Source organism: Phymastichus coffea, unplaced genomic scaffold (assembly GCF_024137745.1).
Source record: "Phymastichus coffea isolate CEN01 unplaced genomic scaffold, Cenicafe_Pcof_1.1 PCOF00117, whole genome shotgun sequence".
Taxonomy (NCBI): domain Eukaryota; kingdom Metazoa; phylum Arthropoda; class Insecta; order Hymenoptera; family Eulophidae; genus Phymastichus; species Phymastichus coffea.
The window spans coordinates 475542-495140 of record NW_026706928.1 but is presented as its reverse complement, the minus strand read 5'-3'; the positions used below and the strand labels follow the sequence as shown (position 1 = coordinate 495140).

At 40.1% G+C, this 19599-nt stretch overlaps 2 protein-coding genes and 1 long non-coding RNA gene across 5 annotated transcripts; 1 reads left to right on the top strand and 2 right to left on the bottom strand.

Annotated features, from left to right (window-relative positions):
* Positions 1–22: 22 nt before the first annotated feature.
* On the bottom strand, positions 23–1143 carry LOC131670971 (UPF0598 protein CG30010). Of its 2 annotated transcripts, none has more exons than XM_058947053.1 (4): positions 858–1143; positions 747–795; positions 458–660; positions 23–395 (listed from the first exon to the last, which is right to left on the bottom strand). In XM_058947053.1, the coding sequence occupies exons 1-4, from the start codon at positions 975–977 to the stop codon at positions 150–152; spliced, it is 618 nt and encodes a 205-aa protein (XP_058803036.1). In that variant the 5' UTR covers positions 978–1143; the 3' UTR covers positions 23–149. The 2 variants fall into 2 exon arrangements, with proteins under 2 accessions (XP_058803036.1, XP_058803035.1); XM_058947052.1 differs by having other exon boundaries at positions 24–395; positions 458–675; positions 858–1137.
* Positions 1144–1634: 491 nt separating this feature from the next.
* On the top strand, positions 1635–15969 carry LOC131670968 (katanin p80 WD40 repeat-containing subunit B1). 2 transcript variants are annotated; one of them, XM_058947043.1, is made up of 14 exons: positions 1637–1907; positions 3007–3137; positions 3492–3836; positions 4014–4516; positions 4589–4704; positions 4846–4902; positions 5036–5249; positions 5318–5635; positions 5919–6243; positions 6392–6571; positions 6656–6732; positions 6917–6991; positions 13562–13681; positions 13809–15969. In XM_058947043.1, exons 1-14 carry the CDS (start codon positions 1874–1876, stop codon positions 13939–13941), a joined length of 2628 nt encoding a protein of 875 aa, XP_058803026.1. In that variant the 5' UTR covers positions 1637–1873; the 3' UTR covers positions 13942–15969. The 2 variants fall into 2 exon arrangements, with proteins under 2 accessions (XP_058803027.1, XP_058803026.1); XM_058947044.1 differs by lacking the exon at positions 4846–4902 and having other exon boundaries at positions 1635–1907.
* Positions 2808–13555, bottom strand: LOC131670972 (uncharacterized). The gene is made up of 4 exons (XR_009302495.1): positions 8546–13555; positions 6862–6971; positions 6592–6797; positions 2808–3104 (listed from the first exon to the last, which is right to left on the bottom strand). It is a non-coding gene; the product is annotated as an uncharacterized LOC131670972 (long non-coding RNA).
* Positions 15970–19599: the final 3630 nt, after the last annotated feature.

Genomic DNA, 19599 nt, shown 5'->3' with positions numbered 1-19599 from the left:
AATTCTTATGTTTTCACTCCTGATATTTGATGATTTTATTTTATTAAATTTCTGATCTTAGGAGTTATCCCTGTTACAGGGATAACTCCTAAGATCAGAAATTTAATATAACAATATATACAATTCAATTTTATCTTGTACAGTATTATTCACAACAGATGACTTTCATTGATATTTTTCTCTGTATACCAATCAGAGTCTATTTTATAATCCTTATCCTGCCACCTAAATTTTGTAGGACATTTATCCTCTCCATCGTCAAATTCAAACAGCGAGCTAAATTCGATAGCTAAACTTGATTTAACTAAGCCTACACCACCAACTCTCTCAGGAGCTGGATGATATACTCTACCAGTTTGAGCACTCATGATGATCTTATTTGGTTGAAATGGCACCTACAATATCCAATATTAAAAAATTCATATATTTTAGTCCTAAATGAAATTTTTATACGTACAGTTAATAGCTCATGAGCATGATTATAACTAAATTGATCTTCCTTTTGCCTAGTCAGTTTATTTTCTATTTTCATTACATTTGTAAAAACAATTGGAAAATCATCACACCTTACAAAATTTCTTTCTCTACCACATAGTGACAGGTATGGAAAATGTTTGTATCTGTCAGTATCATTTATCCTTAGTCTCTTAAAGAAAAACGCTAGAAACGTTTTATCTACAGCATTATATAATCATAACCATTATTATCATAGTACAACAGACAAATACTTTATTTCAACAACATACCTTTAAAACACGAGGTAAAATTTTTAATCTTCGTATCGTCGAGAAATAGCTAAAACAATCATACAAATATGCAATCAAAAAGAATCAAAATATAAATGTTTATTGAATTACCATCCCCTGATGATCGATGTAATAAAAATACTCGCGTATTCTCGGCGCTGGACTTTGTCCCTGTACATAATGACTAAATTTACGGAATATTGTCATCGTGCAATTATTACTCAATATCATGGATTCGTTTAGTTATCGACGTTCGTAATAACAAGTGTGATTAGGATCGATGATCAGCTGTCAACTAAATCAGCTGCTGTCTGTTGTGTGCGCAGAAAAAAAACAACGAATATTGCCGCGGATGCCAAACGACTTGCCTCTAGGAGTTCCGTTCAAGCATTGAGTAACACGTTTAGTTTCATATTTGTGCGTGTATATTTAATCTTTACAATTATTTACAATACCAAAATGTGAATCAAATTTCATTGTAATTGTTTATCACGTGCAAATATTTTCCAACCTCTAAACAAAGTATGCTAATACCTACGGTACGTTTAATTAGAAACAACATCAGTATCTCATAAACTAATCTAAATTAATTTATCATCTATTTTCAGTTCACAACCGTCAATAAATGATTAAGAAATGCACCGAAAAAATTATTGTTGCTATATAATTCAAGCATCTCTCGAACAACACGATAAATCGATCGTTCGACTAACAATCAAATCTCGAAATACACAACAATCGCTTTTCTCTCTAACGCTCTATCGAACGTCACAAATTCAAGGTCTCACGACCAACGTCAGTCTCCTCTCACTAGTAAGTGTGAGAGAGAAAGATAAAGAGAGAGAGAGAGAAAAGCGATCGCAACGGTCGCTGAAAAAGGTGCACTATACGAACCGCACGGTGACTCGCGTCAACTCGCAACTCGCGTGGTGGCACAAGCTAACACATAACACAAGAGTGGGACGAACATTCGCTTCACTCGCTCTTTTTCTCTCTCTCTCTCTCTTACTCTTTTCCTCTCCTTCGTGGCGTGTTGGAGCAGTGCGAGAGCGAACGTTGCCCGGAGAGGACTTACAATTCGAATCATGCGGTGTTGGTCCAAATAAGGCCTCCCACAACACGTCGCCATGGCTTCGTCAACGAGGAGGTCCTGGAAACTCCGTAAGTACTCTTTTTTTACCGTATAGTGTCTAAACTGAGTGCCTACGTTGTACTAATAAAATGAGCCAGAAAAACTTAAGGATCCAAAGGCTTCTTGTGCAATGGACTCTGTGTGTGATATTTCTCTCTCTCTCTCTCTCTCTCTCTCTCTCTCTCTCTCTCTCTCTCTCTCTCTCTCTCTCTCTCTCATTTTGAGCCTTCTGTGCGTATAAGTGTTAGACCATTGTAGCACAGATCATGAGGGAACTCACTTATTTTATGTATTTACTACCCATAGAAAGTTTTCTCTTTCTTATATTTCAACTTTATATATCTTTTTCCAGTGGAATTCTGATAAGCGTATATTCTTACGCTATATAACTTTTTTGTTTCTGCGATAGCTTATAAATATCAAATTAGCATTTTCTGGTCAGGTGCATGGTTCATTATACATATACATATACCTCAAGTGCTTTACCTTGACTAAATGAAACTAGATAAGAGGATATGAAAATTCAGTTGCAACGTAATAAAGATTTTGTTTTTGTTCTTTGAAATCAGTGTTTTTCTCGCTTTGCTCACTATTTTTCTTAAATATACATTGCCTATGCAGCTTTGAGAATTTAAATTGAACACACGAATTATCTTGTTGAATATTATGATATTAAAATTACTTTAGTCCGACTATTTCATATTATTGTATATTTGGCTGTAAATTAATATTCTTTCAAGATAGAATTGCTCTAACTGAAACAACATCAATAACATCAAATAAGTAACAATAAAGAATTTAATAGTATTCAATGCTTTTCGACTATACTAATACACTTAGAATAATTTCAAGTATACAAATTTGAGTTTAACTCAACTAAAACGAGATCATGAAATGAAAATCCTCCACATGGAAAAAAATATTCAACCATTTTTATTAATTTAAAAATTTTGCTGCGGCAAACATACATTAGAGATGCACCTGTCCAGCAAATACATCCAGTTGTGTGTACATTAAACGTATCTCGCGCTTCGGCGTGAAAAGCAACGTTGCGTCATAACAGGTCTTTCAAGAAATCGCCTATGTGTCTGCATAGTTGATGTGTATGATATTGGTCTTTTTCTGCAGAGGACTTCGTTGCCCATTCGTCGAACGTCAATTGCCTGTCGTTGGGTCATAAGTCCGGCAGAGTCCTCGTTACTGGCGGTGATGACAAGAAGGTCAACCTGTGGGCGGTTGGCAAGCAAAATTGCATTATGGTATGTACGAAATGCCTTTCAGGTCGATTATCTTTCCTTTTTCACGCGAGTTACTTTTGAGTTAATGACGACTTTTATCGATTGATAGTCTTAAAAGAATTGACCTTACCTGGTCAAACTCCCGTTACCTACGATGAGCGCGATAAAAAAAAAACGTACTTATCAATTTTAATTTTTAACGAAAAAAATGAAGACGAGGACTCATTCGTTCAATTTTTCCATTACACCCATGACGATTCATTAATATTTGTTTCGTCGTCATCGTTCCCCAAATGGTTAATTTATCAAAACGCGTCCCTCTATTCTCATAAAATACCAATCAAGATGCATCGAAACCTTCTCATATATTTTCAGAGTCTAAGCGGTCACACAACGCCAATTGAATGTGTGCGCTTCGGCCAAACGGAAGATCTGGTATGCGCGGGTTCGCAGACCGGTGCCCTGAAAATCTGGGACTTGGAGCATGCCAAACTCGCAAGAACACTTACGGGGCACAAATCGGGTATTAGATGTATGGACTTTCACCCTTACGGTGAATTACTGGCATCTGGTAGTTTAGACACAGCAATCAAATTATGGGATATTCGAAGGAAAGGATGTATATTCACATATAAAGGCCACGACAGGACGGTCAATAGTCTAAAATTTAGTCCTGATGGACAGTGGATTGCTAGTGCCGGTGAGGAGGGCATGGTTAAGGTGTGTAGTAACGTCAAGCAACTTTCGTTAAAGGTTGATTTAATAAGGCGATTTTAAAATGCATTCTCGTAAATGAATCTTGCTAAATGATCCAATTTTAAGCTTCACGTCTTATTATAAAAATCAATCAAATGGATCATTAAAGATAATGACATTCACTTATCAAATAACTTTCAGCTGTGGGATCTGCGAGCAGGTCGCCAACTTCGTGAGTTTACTGATCATAAAGGTCCAGCAACTTGCGTGGAATTTCATCCTCACGAGTTCCTTTTGGCGAGTGGTAGTGCCGATCGAATTGTACATTTCTGGGACCTCGAGTCGTTCCAGTTAGTCTCGTCAACAGAACACAACAGCGGCTCGCCAGTTAGATGTATATTTTTCAGTCACGGTGGCGAATGCTTGTTTGCCGGTTGTCAAGATACGCTGAAAGTTTACGGTTGGGAACCCGCGCGAACTTTCGATACTGTACCCGTCGGCTGGGGCAAGATTCAAGACATCGCTATTGCTCATAATCAACTCATTGGCGCGGGCTTCCACGCTGCTAATATTGTGCTTTTCGTTTGTGATTTGAAGAAAACGTCGCCATTGGGCAACGACACGACGGCTTCGCCATTCGCTTATGGTAACTCATTGCGAAAAAGTTTTTCTAAAGAACGGCCTGCCAGTCTAAAAAAGCACACGTAAGTTTTGACTTTAAAGCTTATGGAAAAACGTTCTGTTTTCGTTCGTCTGATGACATTTTTTTTGTATAGAATGGATGTAAAAACGATCGAAGAGGATAAATCAGCGTCAGATCCAGACGATGACTCAACTTTCGATATTCCCAACGTCACGGAATATCAAGATGTCTTCCAACCAACCCGGTCTCGTAAGTATAACATTTAAGATTAATTTTGGCTGTCGTACAATCACGTTATAGAGTTTTTAGTTGACAAATACAAACGCACATCAAAATTCGTATAACGCATGCCCTTCGCGCCACCACATCGTCTCTCTATGTGTGTTTCAGTAACTCGCACTCCGCCGCCACAGCCAGAGGCTTTCCCGGAGCCTCCAGAGGACACAGGTAATGTGTTTTTTTCTCTTAAAACTTTTAATGGTCTCACCGTTTCTCATCTGCACACAACATACACTCTTTTCGTTTGTAAAGATTAACTCGATAAAATATTGAATGAATTTGGCGATTTGTGTATTTGCAGATCCACTACCGGCGTCGCAGATGATGAGGACATTGTCGAGCTCAATGTCGAGTTTATTAAGCGAGGATAACGAAAATAACATGTCTTCAGTTTCACCTGGGTCTACGCCAATGCCTTCAAAACCTATGCCCGTGAGAGTTCATCCTATCAAGTCTACAGCGCCTCTAATACAAAGGAGTCCTATTCCACCGATCTCGTCGACCAGTCAGATAAGGTATTTTTCTTTAAGAGTTTTGCTGTCCAATCGTATAATCATCTTTATTTTATTTATTTTTTTTACAGGGCAAATCTTCAAGCAAACAGTAAAAATCAGCAAAATTCAAAGAATCTAGCTCCAGTGCCGCCACTACGTCAAAATCTAACTGGCTCTACAACTAATCTGTCGCAAGTAGGTAAGCGATCGATGCCGCCACCAAAACCTTTAGGACCTCAACGTTCGAATACAACACTAACGCTGAGGAATGCACCTATGGCTGCTGTTTCACCAGTTATGGACGATGGCAAATTAAAAGGAAGAGCGAATAGTCCGGATTATCCGAAGATCAAACGACAGAGTAGTGTTAAGGATGGCGAGGGATACGAAAGTGATTTTCCTGTCAAGTGAGTCATTTGATAAACGTTAAAAGCGGGAAACAATGATTAAGACTAAACTACGTGTTTTATCAAAGGGAGATTAAGAGGCGTATCTGATACGTATTACTCAATAATCGATAATTAGTAATACTACTCTGTTCTTTTCTTTTACATTGATAATTCTTATCGCGATTTTACGTCTTTTATTGAATATTTCTAAAGCTGACAAAAATTCCTTTTGGATAAATTATTTACCCGATAATTACCAAAATTGAAAAAAAACGTAATTATTGGGTTATTGTTTTTGTAGAATTCATAATTTGAAACACAGTCCATCAGATCCTCAATTGAACAGACCAAACACAGCAACGAACCGATCGACCGGCCGCAATTTCGTATCATCAACACCACCGTTGTCAGCACGTAATCACCACAATAATAATAATGGCAATGGATCAACGTCGGCGAGAAGACTACCGCCCAATAGAGCACAGGTGGCACCAAGTCCCAAGACGGAAATACGAGTGGCTCAGCTGAAACCGTCGGTGGTACAGCAGAATCATGAAAAAGCAGATGATTTTATCTCGATGAACGCTGATAAGCCTTATGGCCTTGATGTCGATTCGTTTCTGCCGGTTAGTATTTTTCCGTTAAGAAAATGCTATGCTAGTTCATCGCGAGATTTCAATCGAAAACACAACGCATATAATCAACATTCGTTTTCTCACATCATCAATGCGCATAAAATTAACCATGTATTTCTGTGTGTTTATATCGATGTAGAAAAATTATTCCGGACAGTCGTCGCTGGATTACACGCAGATGGGAGTGTACGCAGAGATGTCGGATACCGAGGTGGTGGATACGATGATGAGAGGACACGACTCGATGATGGCTGTATTGACGAGTCGGCATCGATCGTTACAGATTATTTATTCGGTCTGGAGTAACAAGGGCATGAAGGTTGAAATGATGATCATCACCTTATTGTGCAAGTGATACAGTGCAAATTGTGTAGTTACTCGTGGTGATTTGTTTTTGTTGCAGTCGGCCGTGGACTCGGCTGTGGCGATGAACGACCTCTCAGTTATCGTCGACCTTCTTGGTGTTCTTGTTCTCAAACCGTAAGTTTACTTATCTTTTGAGTTTCTTAGTTTAACATGGTTTCGTGGCAGTATCTTTTACTGACCTACAAAGTAAGATTAGCAATCATTTTCCACTAATTTTTTCCAAACATAAAAAAATATTCTAACCTTGTCGAAAGCTTTACAAAGATTAGTAATTAAATTAACAAAATATTTTTCACAGAGCGATGTGGACTTTAGATTTATGCAGCACACTCCTGTCGCCAATCGGTGAACTGCTGCAAAGCAGATATGAAATGTAAGTAATTTTTTTAACATTATTTGTGATGGTCTCATTGAAAGAAAAAAACACCAAAACGTTATATCCGAAAAGGTGAAGGAATGTAACGTAGCACGAGCACACGGCCTCACTAAAATTCACCTCAAGGTAGACGTAATGTATTCCGCCCGCTCGAATGCGTAATGCTTTGCGCACGCCTCTATAAAAGCCATCAGACGGTTGAATCAATAATGAGAAAAGTTATGAGGATAGAGAGGCGCCCACGCGTTTTTCCGAAATTAAGCGAAGGCAATGTCTGCTATGACACTTTCTAATGGAAATGAAAGAAAGTTAATGTGTAGCTTTTTTATTTTGTGCTGGGATAGTGAAAGAAAAAGAATAAGCTATATTACGTACAAAAGTAATAATGGAATTTTTGCAAAATTGAAACTGTTTGGAACAAAGGCGGGTTATGCTATGAGTCAATTATTGATCACACATTCAAATTGTAAAAGCTTATCGTAACCCGTCATCAAGTACTCGTCATATGTATTTCCAAATCGATGACTATTCATATATTCGCCTGGATTGGAAAACGATAAATAACATATTATTCTGTCGAAAAAATCACAGACTTTCATAATTTGCTGTAACTAATTGCAAATAATTTGTGTCTATATCTGAAATGTTTTCAAGAGTTGTCAAACGTTCATTTATTTTTATTAACCTACCATTATCGTTGAACATCGCACTTAACTTGTTGAAAAAAGACACTAAAGATCAAACAAATTAAAAAAAATTGCTCAAACCTTTACAAAGATTCCTAACACCTGATGTTTACTCAATACGTTTAACCAATGTACAAATATTCAATTCTAATCTCGTACACGTACGTTTGAAAAATCCTTCGGAAAAAACGAAAATAAAAAACAACACGACTGCTCCTTCAAACGTGCATTGCGTGTAAAAACAGTCGCTCAAAAACGAAACGATTTTTTCTATGACGTTATTTTTCTGCAAATTCATCTCATGAACGATTGACTTATATAATTACTCGCTGCGGCTTCTTAAGCGTTACACCGCGACTCCTTCGGTTTTATTATTGAATGCCGATGAGAAACTGCACGTGAGCGTCGTCTCTTTTATTTTTTTCGCGTGAAAGCTGAGCTCGCGTGCCGCGAGATCGAGGTTTTCCGTGATGAACGACGCTACATCACGAAACTATAAAGTGGAACGACGTGCATCTAACTCCGTCTTGATTAGTGGTTGTTAATATTGACGGCACGATTGTCAAAAACGCAGCTCTTACAGTGATTAATTAAGCGTATATCGATATATTCAGGAAAACTTTCGTACTATTAAGTTTAAATGTGTGAGAAAACGGTTTGTTTCTCTTTTTATTCTCCGACGATTGCTATTTGTGATTTACGATTGCCTCGCTCTCTTACTTCGCACTACGCTCTTAAAAAAAAAAAAGTCGTTTCTTTCATTTAACACGTTGCGAAACTGCCGCTTTGAACGTTCACATTTTCCTTAGCGCTCATTGTGTTATATCGCGTTCGGAAGCTAATTTAAACTGTTTTAAGAACTTACAGACTCGTAGACGATGTTGCTTTTACGGTAACCTTATGTGCGAAAATGATAGACAATGTTTTAAAAGAATTGTAGATATCTCAAAAAGTAAATTTGCCAGATAACCTTCGTTTTACAATAACTACAGTCATTAATATAAATTGCCAAGCGCAACTCGCAAAAAAAAACACGAGATGACATTGTGTCGTGAAATGGTAGACGTTTATTACTAACTACTCGGCTTTAAATGCTTCGAAGGCTTATATAAAGCTCAATTGCTGCTGGGGCTTATTTAATAAATTGAGCATTGTTCGTCGTTACAATCGTTACAATCATTTGATTATTTAATTGGATTACTGTTTATCCACGTAATACCCAACGATTATTAGCATTGTAAAGATTTTTCGAAGACTGTTAAAAATATTTAACACAGTAATATTTACGCAATAACTCATTGCGTGAATAAATTTGCACAAAACTGTCAGCAGACTACACTCCACAAACGCAACATAATCCACTCGAAATCGCACACACTCGAGTCTCCCCTACGTCGAAAAAAAAAGTACGAGGATGATCTCAAATTTAGAAGGAAAATAAAGAAGCCGTCTGTCTATCATCAAATAGGGTTCGCAAAATTAGCCAAGACAATGCGGCAGATGTAAATGCGCGACGATTGAAATTCGACGTACGCACGCAACGTACGAAAAAGGGATGCGTGACAACGGACTGACGCGTGCGCATGTACTCTTTCGTCCGTGCCTTTTATTTTCAATTGCTTTTGTTGAGCTTCGTTTCTTTTTTTTTTTCTTTTCTGTCGCGATGCTGAATTTTAACTGGACTACGCAAAGTTTCTTTAAGCTTTGTTACAAGTGTAAAAGAAAAACATTGAAGTCTCTGAAGTGGTCAAATCTATTTTTAGCAAGTTTCTCCTCGGCATAGCGGAACCTTTATGACAATTTTACAACTCGTCGAGTTGCAATAAATTAATGATCGCGGAAATAAATAAACGAATGTATTTTCACGCAGGTTCGTCAAGTTCAACAAAAACTTCAAAGAGCGAGAAATCCCGGCATGTACCCAAACGAAAGAGAAGAAAACGCATATTGGCAAAACAACTAGGACGGAGTGTCTAACGTGTCATTAACAACCGACTGAAATGTCTCGCGTCCACCATCTCTCAACCTATTTCTTTAACAAGAAAAGGAAATTTCCTTTCTCCAACTTTTGACGTACCTCGGCATCATACTGCGCTGTTGCAGTCTTCAAACCGAGCGAGAGAATATACTCAATTAGCCTATACGTGTACACGCCACACAGCTAATTGCCACCTTTTACACAAACACTCTCCGGCACTTCCTCTCTCTCTTTCTCTCTCTCTCTCTCTCTCTCTCTCTCTCTCTCTCTCTCTCGCTCGCTCGCTCGCTCGCTCGCTCGTCCCTTTCTTCTTTCTCATGCTGGATTTCACGCGTAACTGTCGAGGATGGTCTATATTTAGATTCTTGCCGCTGCACACGTGCAATGTTGCCTTTGGGTTTACGTGCACGGAACGTTTTACGTACGCGCCTAAAACAAAAATCCAATGAACGCTCTTTTACGGCGTCAATCAAAGTGGAAAAAAAATCTAATTCCTCGGTCGACTGGTGTTTTTCCTACTCTAACCCGACGACGCGCTACAAATAAACGAAAGTCAAAGATAGGTAATTTTGCATGCGGGAGAGATGAAAAAGATTCCACAGTTAACAAGGCAGCCTTGCGCATGATGTACGAATATGGATTATTAGGTCGCGAATGAGAATCGCCTTTGCAAACGAGCCGCAAGTCTAAGGTCATTAACATCGGCTGCTGCTGCTGACGTTCGAGTATAATATACCTACCACAACGCCGTAATTGATCTCGTTGCATACATTGTTTCGCGATTTTTGCTCTCTTCTGTTGGAGGTGGGGGAAGACCTTTCATTTTCTTCCCACTTATTGTGGATGTTAATAGTTATTGTGTTCAAGCAAATAGCGAGAGATCACTATGGTTTCAATGGAGAAAAATTTCTCGAATCTTATTAGAAGATTAATTGTAATTACTATGGGAACGAACAAATCTCTTTACTGGCTAATCATTTCGTTGCGTATATTATCCAGCAATTCACGATCATTTCTTGTGTAAACTTCCATTTTCAAACCCGCAACAAATGTTACCAGAGGATTCAGTAACAAAATCTTGCTCTACACCTCAACAAAAAACACATTTCGCCATGTACATTCTTCGTTTCTGCATCCGGTGGTCGTGACCCCGAAAAAAAATGAAAAAAAACTGCGCAACATATCGCGAACGCCTCTCCCGAAATAATAAGAAAAATAATTCATTGGATCCGCGCGTAGGCGAGGAGATAAAACGCTTGGCCTTCGCTCTTTCTACATATCCGTGGCTTGGTTTTGTTTTTTCTTTTCGTTCTTTTATGAATGAAATATTGGCGAGCGCAAATTAACGAAACGCCTCTACTTTTCGTTTAAAGCTGATATCTCAGCAGTCGCGCGCGGAACAGTATATACCTTGACGTAATCAATGAAAATTAACATATGGGGTTAGATAAAGCGTCTCGTAAATCCGAACGTACAATGCAGAGATCGCGAGCGAAACCGGAGTGGACTGAATATTTTTGGTTATTAACATACGCAAGACTCTTCAACGACGTCTGTGTAAAACGGCTGCTTTTTTCCGCGGTATTTGTTTGTTTTTTTTTTTTTTTTTTTTTTTTATTTCGTATTGCGATAAAAACAAATACGAACACTTCAACGGAAATCTCGCGAACGTTTGGAAACCGTGTCCTTAGAGCAACAAATCAGAAAGTAACGTGCAAGCCAAGCAACAATTTTCACCTGATCTCCAAATCAGTGGTTTTTAAGTAAAAGTTGCGGCTCTCACGTCCGCGAATGGAAACAAGCAGCAGCGTTGCGCTATAGAAACCCCATGCCAGACACAATGGCAGCTCGTGCGAAAGCGTACAGTTACATTGCGCCTATACAATGCGATGTTCTCTCGAGGAAGTGGCTGATGAATATATACGCCGAACGTCTAGTCGTTAGACACATATCGTGTCAATTAGAATAAACGCAGATAGTAGCTAAGATTGCTTGGCTTATCTCTGAGCGCCGACTGCTAATGAAGGCTTGCAATCGTTTTACCATGCTGTACGAGTGTAACGCGTTGTATCAATATTGATTTTTATGCGAAAATTGTTGCGTAGGATAATATTTTGCCCAGTTACACGAACGTATAAGCATGTATATACATATTTTTTTGCCGATCGTACTTGACGTGATACTGTGCTTTTGCGAAAACAGTGTAAATCTCAATACACGCGATTGGAAGCGATTCTACTTTTCTTCTTTTTTTTTCTTAATGTATTCATCGATCGCAACAAATCAAAACAAACAGCCGACGTTAAAAGGCGTAGTCGCACATCCCAACGATTGTGTCTCAATTGAACAGCACGTGGCGCGTTTTATCTGCATATTAGACACATCGCATGCCCCTATATATAAGCGTTCGCCTAACTGCTGTTTGTCCCTTTTTCAACTCGTCACGGCGACGCGTGTGCTATGTGTTGTTGCCTTTTAGCGCGCGTGAGAAAAAAAAACGTGTGCCTATTTTTTTTTTTTTTTTGATTGGAGGAACCGTTCGGTTGCTCGCACTTGTCGCTATTTTTGCGGTTCTCTGATTGGAACGGCTTTTTTTTTGTAACAAAAGTTGTTGATTGCTAGATTTTCTAATAGCAAGTGTCTTTTTTTTTATACTGCGATGACAGCATAAATGGAGAGGGACCTTGGAGTATCGATAAAACTCTGTAGAAACGTACTGTTCATCTACCGCGATTTTTAATGTAAATTTTACGAAGAAACTTGATTATTTGAGCTTTTGAAATAATGTGCTTGAACTATACGTGGGTTAAGGTTCAATGATAATATTATGACTTTTATTTAAATAGCAAAAAAATTTAATAATTACAAAATTCTAACTTTTAAAATATTCAACTTTGAATGTAATTTTGACAAACGCATTGACCACATTGGACTTAAATATTAAATATTTGTTGAAAAATACTAGTTGATTAACTTTTATAAAAAGACAATTCCATTAAAATTTCCATAGCATTAAAAAATGTCTTTCAAACATCGAACTTTGGTTGCTTGTAACTGTTCATTTAACTTGCTCCCAACATTAGTCTTTAATATTACGGAACGTAAAACTTGTTAAACGACAATGACTCGGAAATCTGTCCTGATGCGCAGCTTTGGTTAGTTAACGTAAAAATAAAGATAAAATGATATATTAAAAAAAAAATTGTAAATGTGAAAAAAATTATCTTTCTTTCTCCTAGCCGATGGAAAATACAGCGCTTCAATATTAGACTATTAAAATGACGGCATTTTATTCTACTACGATTTGAAAATTTGGCATCCGTGAACCGCAACCCAAATACTCCACACCTCGGCACCACTCGAAATGAAAACGTCACGGGCCCGCTCGTGAAAAGTCGTGCATACGAAACGCGCGAGCGGCTCCCCCCGGGGCCACCGTGCCGTCATCACGCCTCATAAATAACAAATCGGCGGAGAAAAGCGAAATACAACCGCAATAAAGGCTCGCCGAGCGGCCGATGGGAGCGAAGGGGTTACGCGGGAAGAGTGCCGCGGGACAGAAAGACGCGATTGGACACGCGCGCGCAAGGGGGGCCTCGATAAGTCCGATTTCACGCGTGCGAGGCGTTCTGCCGCCGCGACGACGACGACGACGACGACGCGACATTTGTAACGGCGCCAAACGAGGTGGGAGGCGCCCCCCCCCCGCTGCAGGTATCCTCTGACCGGGGGATCGTCTTTATTGGCGAGCTCGTCGGCGATACGTCAAAGGGAGAACGAGGCTTTGACAAGTGTGACGCGACTCCGATAGCCGTCCCACGCCTCGCGAAGCGCTCAGGGAAAGGACAGTTTCTCGTGTAATTGCAACGATTTGTTTTTTTTTTGTTTCATTGCCCCTCGCAGGTACGTGACGGTCGGCTGCACGGCGCTCAGGCTAATATTGCGGAACTTCGCGCCGGTCATCAAGTCCAACGTCGAGGCGCCGCTTCATACGATCGGCGTGGACGTCTCCCGAGAGGAACGGTAAAGGACCGCCTGGCTGTTTCGACTCTGCGAGCTGCGCGAGGAGGCCGGATACCCTGATTTCGACCTTGCCGCGCAGAAGCAGACGTTAGTGTGCTGATAGTTAATGTCCTTTTTTTTCCCGCAGGTATCACAAGTGCATCGCCTGTTACGAGAAGCTGGTGCTGGTACGTAGCATACTTCTGAAGAAGCAAACGATGCCGGGCAAAATAGGAGCGACATTCCGCGAATTGGGAGCTCTGATAAGGACACTAGAGTGACGTCAGTCAATCGCAACCTCGTCGAGGTCGTTCGTCGTCTTGCTCGACTTGTACTCGTGAAAAAGGAAAAGAATGCACGCGCGAGATGCCTTCAACAGAGACAAGACGACTGTTTTTATCCTAATTATTAAATACGCGCGCGCATGTGTGTGTGTGTGTGTGTGTGTGTGTGTGTGTGTGTGTGTGTGTGTGTTGTAATTTATTAATGTATCAGATCGAGAGCGAACTCGATTGTGTGTTTTTTCTATGAAAAAAAGGGAAAAGTGAGGAAATTAATGTCGATGCTCACGATTCCTTCTTCGGCTATCCGGTACAGAGTGCCTTAAATCCGGATGTCGCGCGCCAATCGTTCTAGACTGATCGAAAGTCGCACATTTTTGCCATTTGTTTGCCACCGACTTTTTTTTCACTTTTTCTGTTGCACACACCGTCCCTTGTAATTTTTGATCTTCTGCTTTTTCAGTAACCTGTCTAACAGAACGAAACCCAATCATTCATTTATGTATATATTGTGTGTTATTGTACTTAAGCGTTCAAACTTTGTACCAGTAAAAATTTTGTGAAAGTTGAATATGACGTTTCGCGTAAATGCTTTTTTGTTTACTTGATAAATCAGTGATTATGTATGCGTTTTCTCATCGTAACTATCCATTTACTTCTTTTGTTTGTATCCGTCAATGCCAATACATTGTAACGTGATCTGTTTTTCTTTTTTTTATGAATTTTTGTCATGCAGTCCTCGATTTTTTTATTTGTTTCTAAGAGATTATAGTGTATTTAGACTTTTATCATCGTTACGCATGAGAATCAAAGTTTTATTCCGTAATTCCTAAGTGATACCTAGCAATTTAAGTAGAGCATTTTTTTTCTTCGTTCTTTTATAATCATACCACGTAATAAAAAAGACACGTAGGGCCCATTATCATTATCATTACTATTTTTAACAATCATCGACTGACTTTCCTTGTTACAAATCTAGTTCGTAATTTTTATTCTCATCTGTCCTTTATACTCTAATGGAGAGAATGAGATGATGATAAACTAACTTTTAGTCGGCGCGCTTTTTATTTTATTTAATTAGCGCTCGCACACAGCGACAAAAACTAATCATTAGATCGTTTTGATGTGCGAAAACAAGAACGTTTTGAATAATGTAAGATAATTGAGAAAGAGAAAAAGATTTAATAAAACGTTATAAGAAGAATACAACAATCGTATATAAGACATGACTGCTAGTAATGTAGTGTTTACGCAATGAAGATGATGAGCTTTTTTCTTTTCTCATAGCAAAAATACGAATTATCCCGTCGATTGTACGAATCCAACTAGTAATAAAATGAGTTAAGTTAAAGCGATCACATTTTTCCAGTTACGTAGTTTAACTTGAAACTTCAATTTGTGTTTGAAGAGTATTTGTATCTGTTTTGTAGTTAAATTTTACTTTTCATGTAAAAAACTTTGAATCGTCAACCCAAAATTCTGTGAAAAATAGAAGCAATACAGAAAAATTTAAGAATCTATAAGAATCTGTATGAATCTGTATAAATCTGTATTGTGGAATATATGGTATTACATCAACCTCGTCCATTGTACATTTGTAAAAATGCATGTAAGAGTGACGGATGATATATCGAATGGAATTAAAAAAGTTATACAATCGTAAAAATCAGTTAGACAAACTATTATTGTCAATCCTAGTGCTCATCTCAGTATCTAAAATAAAAAAAAATTTTGTAAAAACTACTTCGATTCAGAATTCATAAGACAGCATGTATGCGTACACGAAAAGATTTAAAAAAATAGTGTAACAAAGTTAGACTGACAAATATAGAGGGTTTTGGGAGAGTCTCCGTATAGTTTACAAATTGCGCTTTACCTAATGTTAATCAATAATGCCAAGTTAGCTTGAAAGATACTAAACGTGATTCTGTTTACTTTCATTCCAATTGATGCGTCCTCTCGATTTTTGAGAACGCAACTGTATAAAAAATACATTAATTATCAAAAAAAATATTAGAATAAAATATCGTTCGATTTGAAGTATTACGTTTTTTTAACTTTACCTACCTATATCTTACTTTTATTTTACATACAAAAACTTTTCTGGAGAAATTATTGAATGACGATTTGATTAATAATATTGTTAAATCGATTTGTATAATTTAAAGATTAAATCTAGTCTTTATTTAATTTTGCTAATGTTTGAAAGTATTGTCCACTGTAGGTAACGTTGACTCTGCTACATGCCTTGTGTATAATATTCTTTCTAATGCTAGTGATAGTGGATCAGATTTATTCCAAATATCGTTTTAAATTTTATTAGCTTAAGTTTCCGATACAAATATGAGACTCATTTTATGTGTAAAAAAATATCACTGTCGAAAGTCTCAGCAGTATCTTATTCAAGTTTCAATTTATCATACTAGATGACGTTTATGTCACATTTAACTTTTGTTCGGCTTGAATCTCTTACGTTCGGTTATAAAATATTTGTATAGTGATGACATCTGGTTCATTTGGTTATAAGGTGTGTACCCTTTGTCTTGCTCATCATCGCTACTTTATAAAACTACTGAGAACTACTGAGAATTACTGAGAATTACTTAGAATTACTTACTATTTTGTATTTGAAATTAAATGATGTACCCATTGATAATATCTTATACCGTTACGTTCAACTCTATACCAATGAATATTATTTTTATTCATTTATTATGTTATCTACTGTGCTTTAAATGGGCAACCATTCGTCAGAAAAACAAATATTCGAATATTTAATTATCAACTGAGTTATAACACGAAGAGGGAAAATATTTTCGATGTACCTTAAAATTGCAATGAATAAATTGCCATGTCATATTATATGCATGGACTCTTCCACTTGAATCCTCAGAAAAAAATATTATCTAGGTATCAAACGAGAAAATCAACATTTCTCACAACTGCAACGAAAAAGTCTCTAACAATATAAGAATATCTCGGAAGTTCGGATCGAACAAAAAAGACAGATTTCTCTCGCGATGGTTTGACCGCGCGGCGGAAAAAAAAAGAGTCGGCGGAATCGCAACTTTCCCGTGCAACTTTTTTCACCGCAAACGAGGGAAAAAAGTTGAAGACGGAAGTCGCGCGATCCTTTCGTTTTTTTTCAAGATATTTAGCGCTTCGTCGGAGTGAAATATCAGAATGAATCGGCCGATCGTATAATTTTCGAGAAAAGCAACCGCCGCACTATTTATGTTGAACATCGCGCGAAACAGTTGGAAGCATCTATTGGGAAAAATGTCAGCTTGTGCGTCGAAGGGTGCAGTCCCGTACATCTATAGACTTGTCGCGTGGCGTTTTTTTCTCCCTCTTGTTTTATCCCCCGTTTTTATCCTTTCATCCACCCCTTCGCTATCGCCGTTTATACTTTTATCTATATATAAGAGTATCCGATCAGCTTCGTAATACAACTACGTGAAAATATATCATTTTTAGTTTGATAAATTCACGTGACGATCGTGAATTAAACTAGATTAGATTTCAATTGTTGGCGTACCGATCATTTTCAAAATTGACATTTTCTTTTTACAAGCAGACTGCTTAACAATATTCCATGCATTGCTGTAAATTGAACACGTTGAAAAAAAAAAGAAAAAGACCAATTCGTAAAAGAAAAAGACGGATAATAGATAAATCACCTCCATAATACCACGGAATAAAGCCATCAAACAGAGTCTGATCTGATCGACCCCCATGCCCTTTAAATATACATTTGCGTACACACGAGGCCCGCCACGATATGAAAATCAGCCGTGAAATGTACATACACGAGTGGCGAGGCGTTGTTTGCACGCGGGATTAGCCGGTGTAGAAAAAAAAGGGGTAAGAGGGCGATGTCTTGCGATACGCGCGTGTCTCCCCTTCGCGGGAAAAGCGACCTGCAGCCTTTTCCATCGTTTCGAGAGTCATGCGGTTGTTCGCGTTACGCGCACTGGCTGCGACGCGGTTAATTGTTCCTCTGCGTCGCTTCGCCGTCGTGTCCTCGCGCACTCGAGATTCTTCAAAAAGATGTCCCTGCCCGGGAGCGGCGCTCTCGTCGGAGGAGAGAGAGAGAGCACGCGCAGCGGAGCGCGCAGCGACGATAAAAGACAACTTTCCCGAGCGTTCCCGGGGCCGGAGAGCAGCTATAATCCCGCACCTGAGAGCGCGCACGAGAGGAGGCGAGAGGAGGAAAGAAAAAAACGAAATCCGGGGGCAGTTGGCGGCGGACAAGGCGGTCGGCGCCTCGCGAGCGCTGTTTTCTCACAAGACAGGCGCTGACAATGCCACGCTCGCGATCCTCGAGAGAGGAGAAAGAGAGAGAGAGAGAGAGAGAGAGAGAGAGAGAGAGAGAGAGAGAGAGAGAGAGAGAGAGAGAGAGAGAGATCGGCGCGCCCAGATAAACATGACTGTGAAGCGACGAGACTCGCGTAAGCGGATTACGCGCGACGAAAGCGATACCGTAGCGCTTCCTTCTTTTTCATCCCCCGACGCGCCGCCGCGCCCCGCGCGTCTCCTTTCTCCTCGGGCGCTCCGCGAGCGCGCCACCACTCTCTCCTTCTTCTCTTCCTCGACGAGGGCGGTGGTCGTCGAGCTCGTCGCGACCGCCAGGCACGGCGGACGTCCGCGCACCCGGTCGCGCCCTGCCGTCAGCGATGGCGGACGATATCGCGTTACCTGCCCGCCGTGATCCCCGAGCCCCGGGAACGCTCCTGCTCGTTCGCGAGGAGTCGTCAACCTCCCCGGCGGGCTCTGATAAGGAGGGGGAGAGCGCGCGCCAGCCAATGGGGGATGCCGCGACGCGCCGACCAATTAGCCGCCGACGAGGGGAACTGCCTCCGACCAATCGCGAGCCCCGGCGCGACTCACCCTCCCCTGCCCGGACGCTTTAGGGGAGGCTTCGGGCGAACGCTGTGCCGCGTGCTGCTCCGCTTCTGCGATTTTTCTTCTCTCTTCTTTCTCGCGATCAGCGTTCCTTCTATCTCCGCTTTCGTTTGTTCGCTTTTTTTGTTTGTTTCGTTTTACGATGTGGTCGTCGCGATGCTTCATGCCGGTTCGTTCGGGAGAGGAAGATCACTGGATTTCTCGGGCGATGGGTTTGGCATTCGCGTCCTCAATTTGCAACACTGCCGAGCTTTTTCTGCGCTATTGCCCCTTGGGTGCGACCGATGGACGGCAGCTCTGGTACACAGCAGTGGAAACTTGTCGCGGTGGGTTCCTCGCGTTTAACCTGCGCTCGTCTCTTTGGGAAAGCTTTCGTAATAGCTCGTCTTCTCAACTCGTATCGTTAGAAAATGCCGTTGACTCGCGCTGGTAGTAGACTTCGAACGGTCCATTCCGGGAAATTCCAGTTGCTCCAAGTTTTCCGCCTCTTGGCGCGTATTGGAATCGCAAACGTGCACCTCCGAAGCGTCGTTCGACAACGCGATCGAAGAGACATACTGCCCCGATGTAACTTACGAATTATCCGTATCGCGATCGTAGCGCCGTCAATTGTTTTTTCTTTCCATTTTCTTGCTCTCGCACCGCCAAAAAGACGGCGTTCCGTACGAACGAGCGACGCGCGTGCGTACGTCCATCCACCTGCGCGAGCGACGCACGCACGGAGGAGGCAACCCTTCCACGGCGATCGCTGGC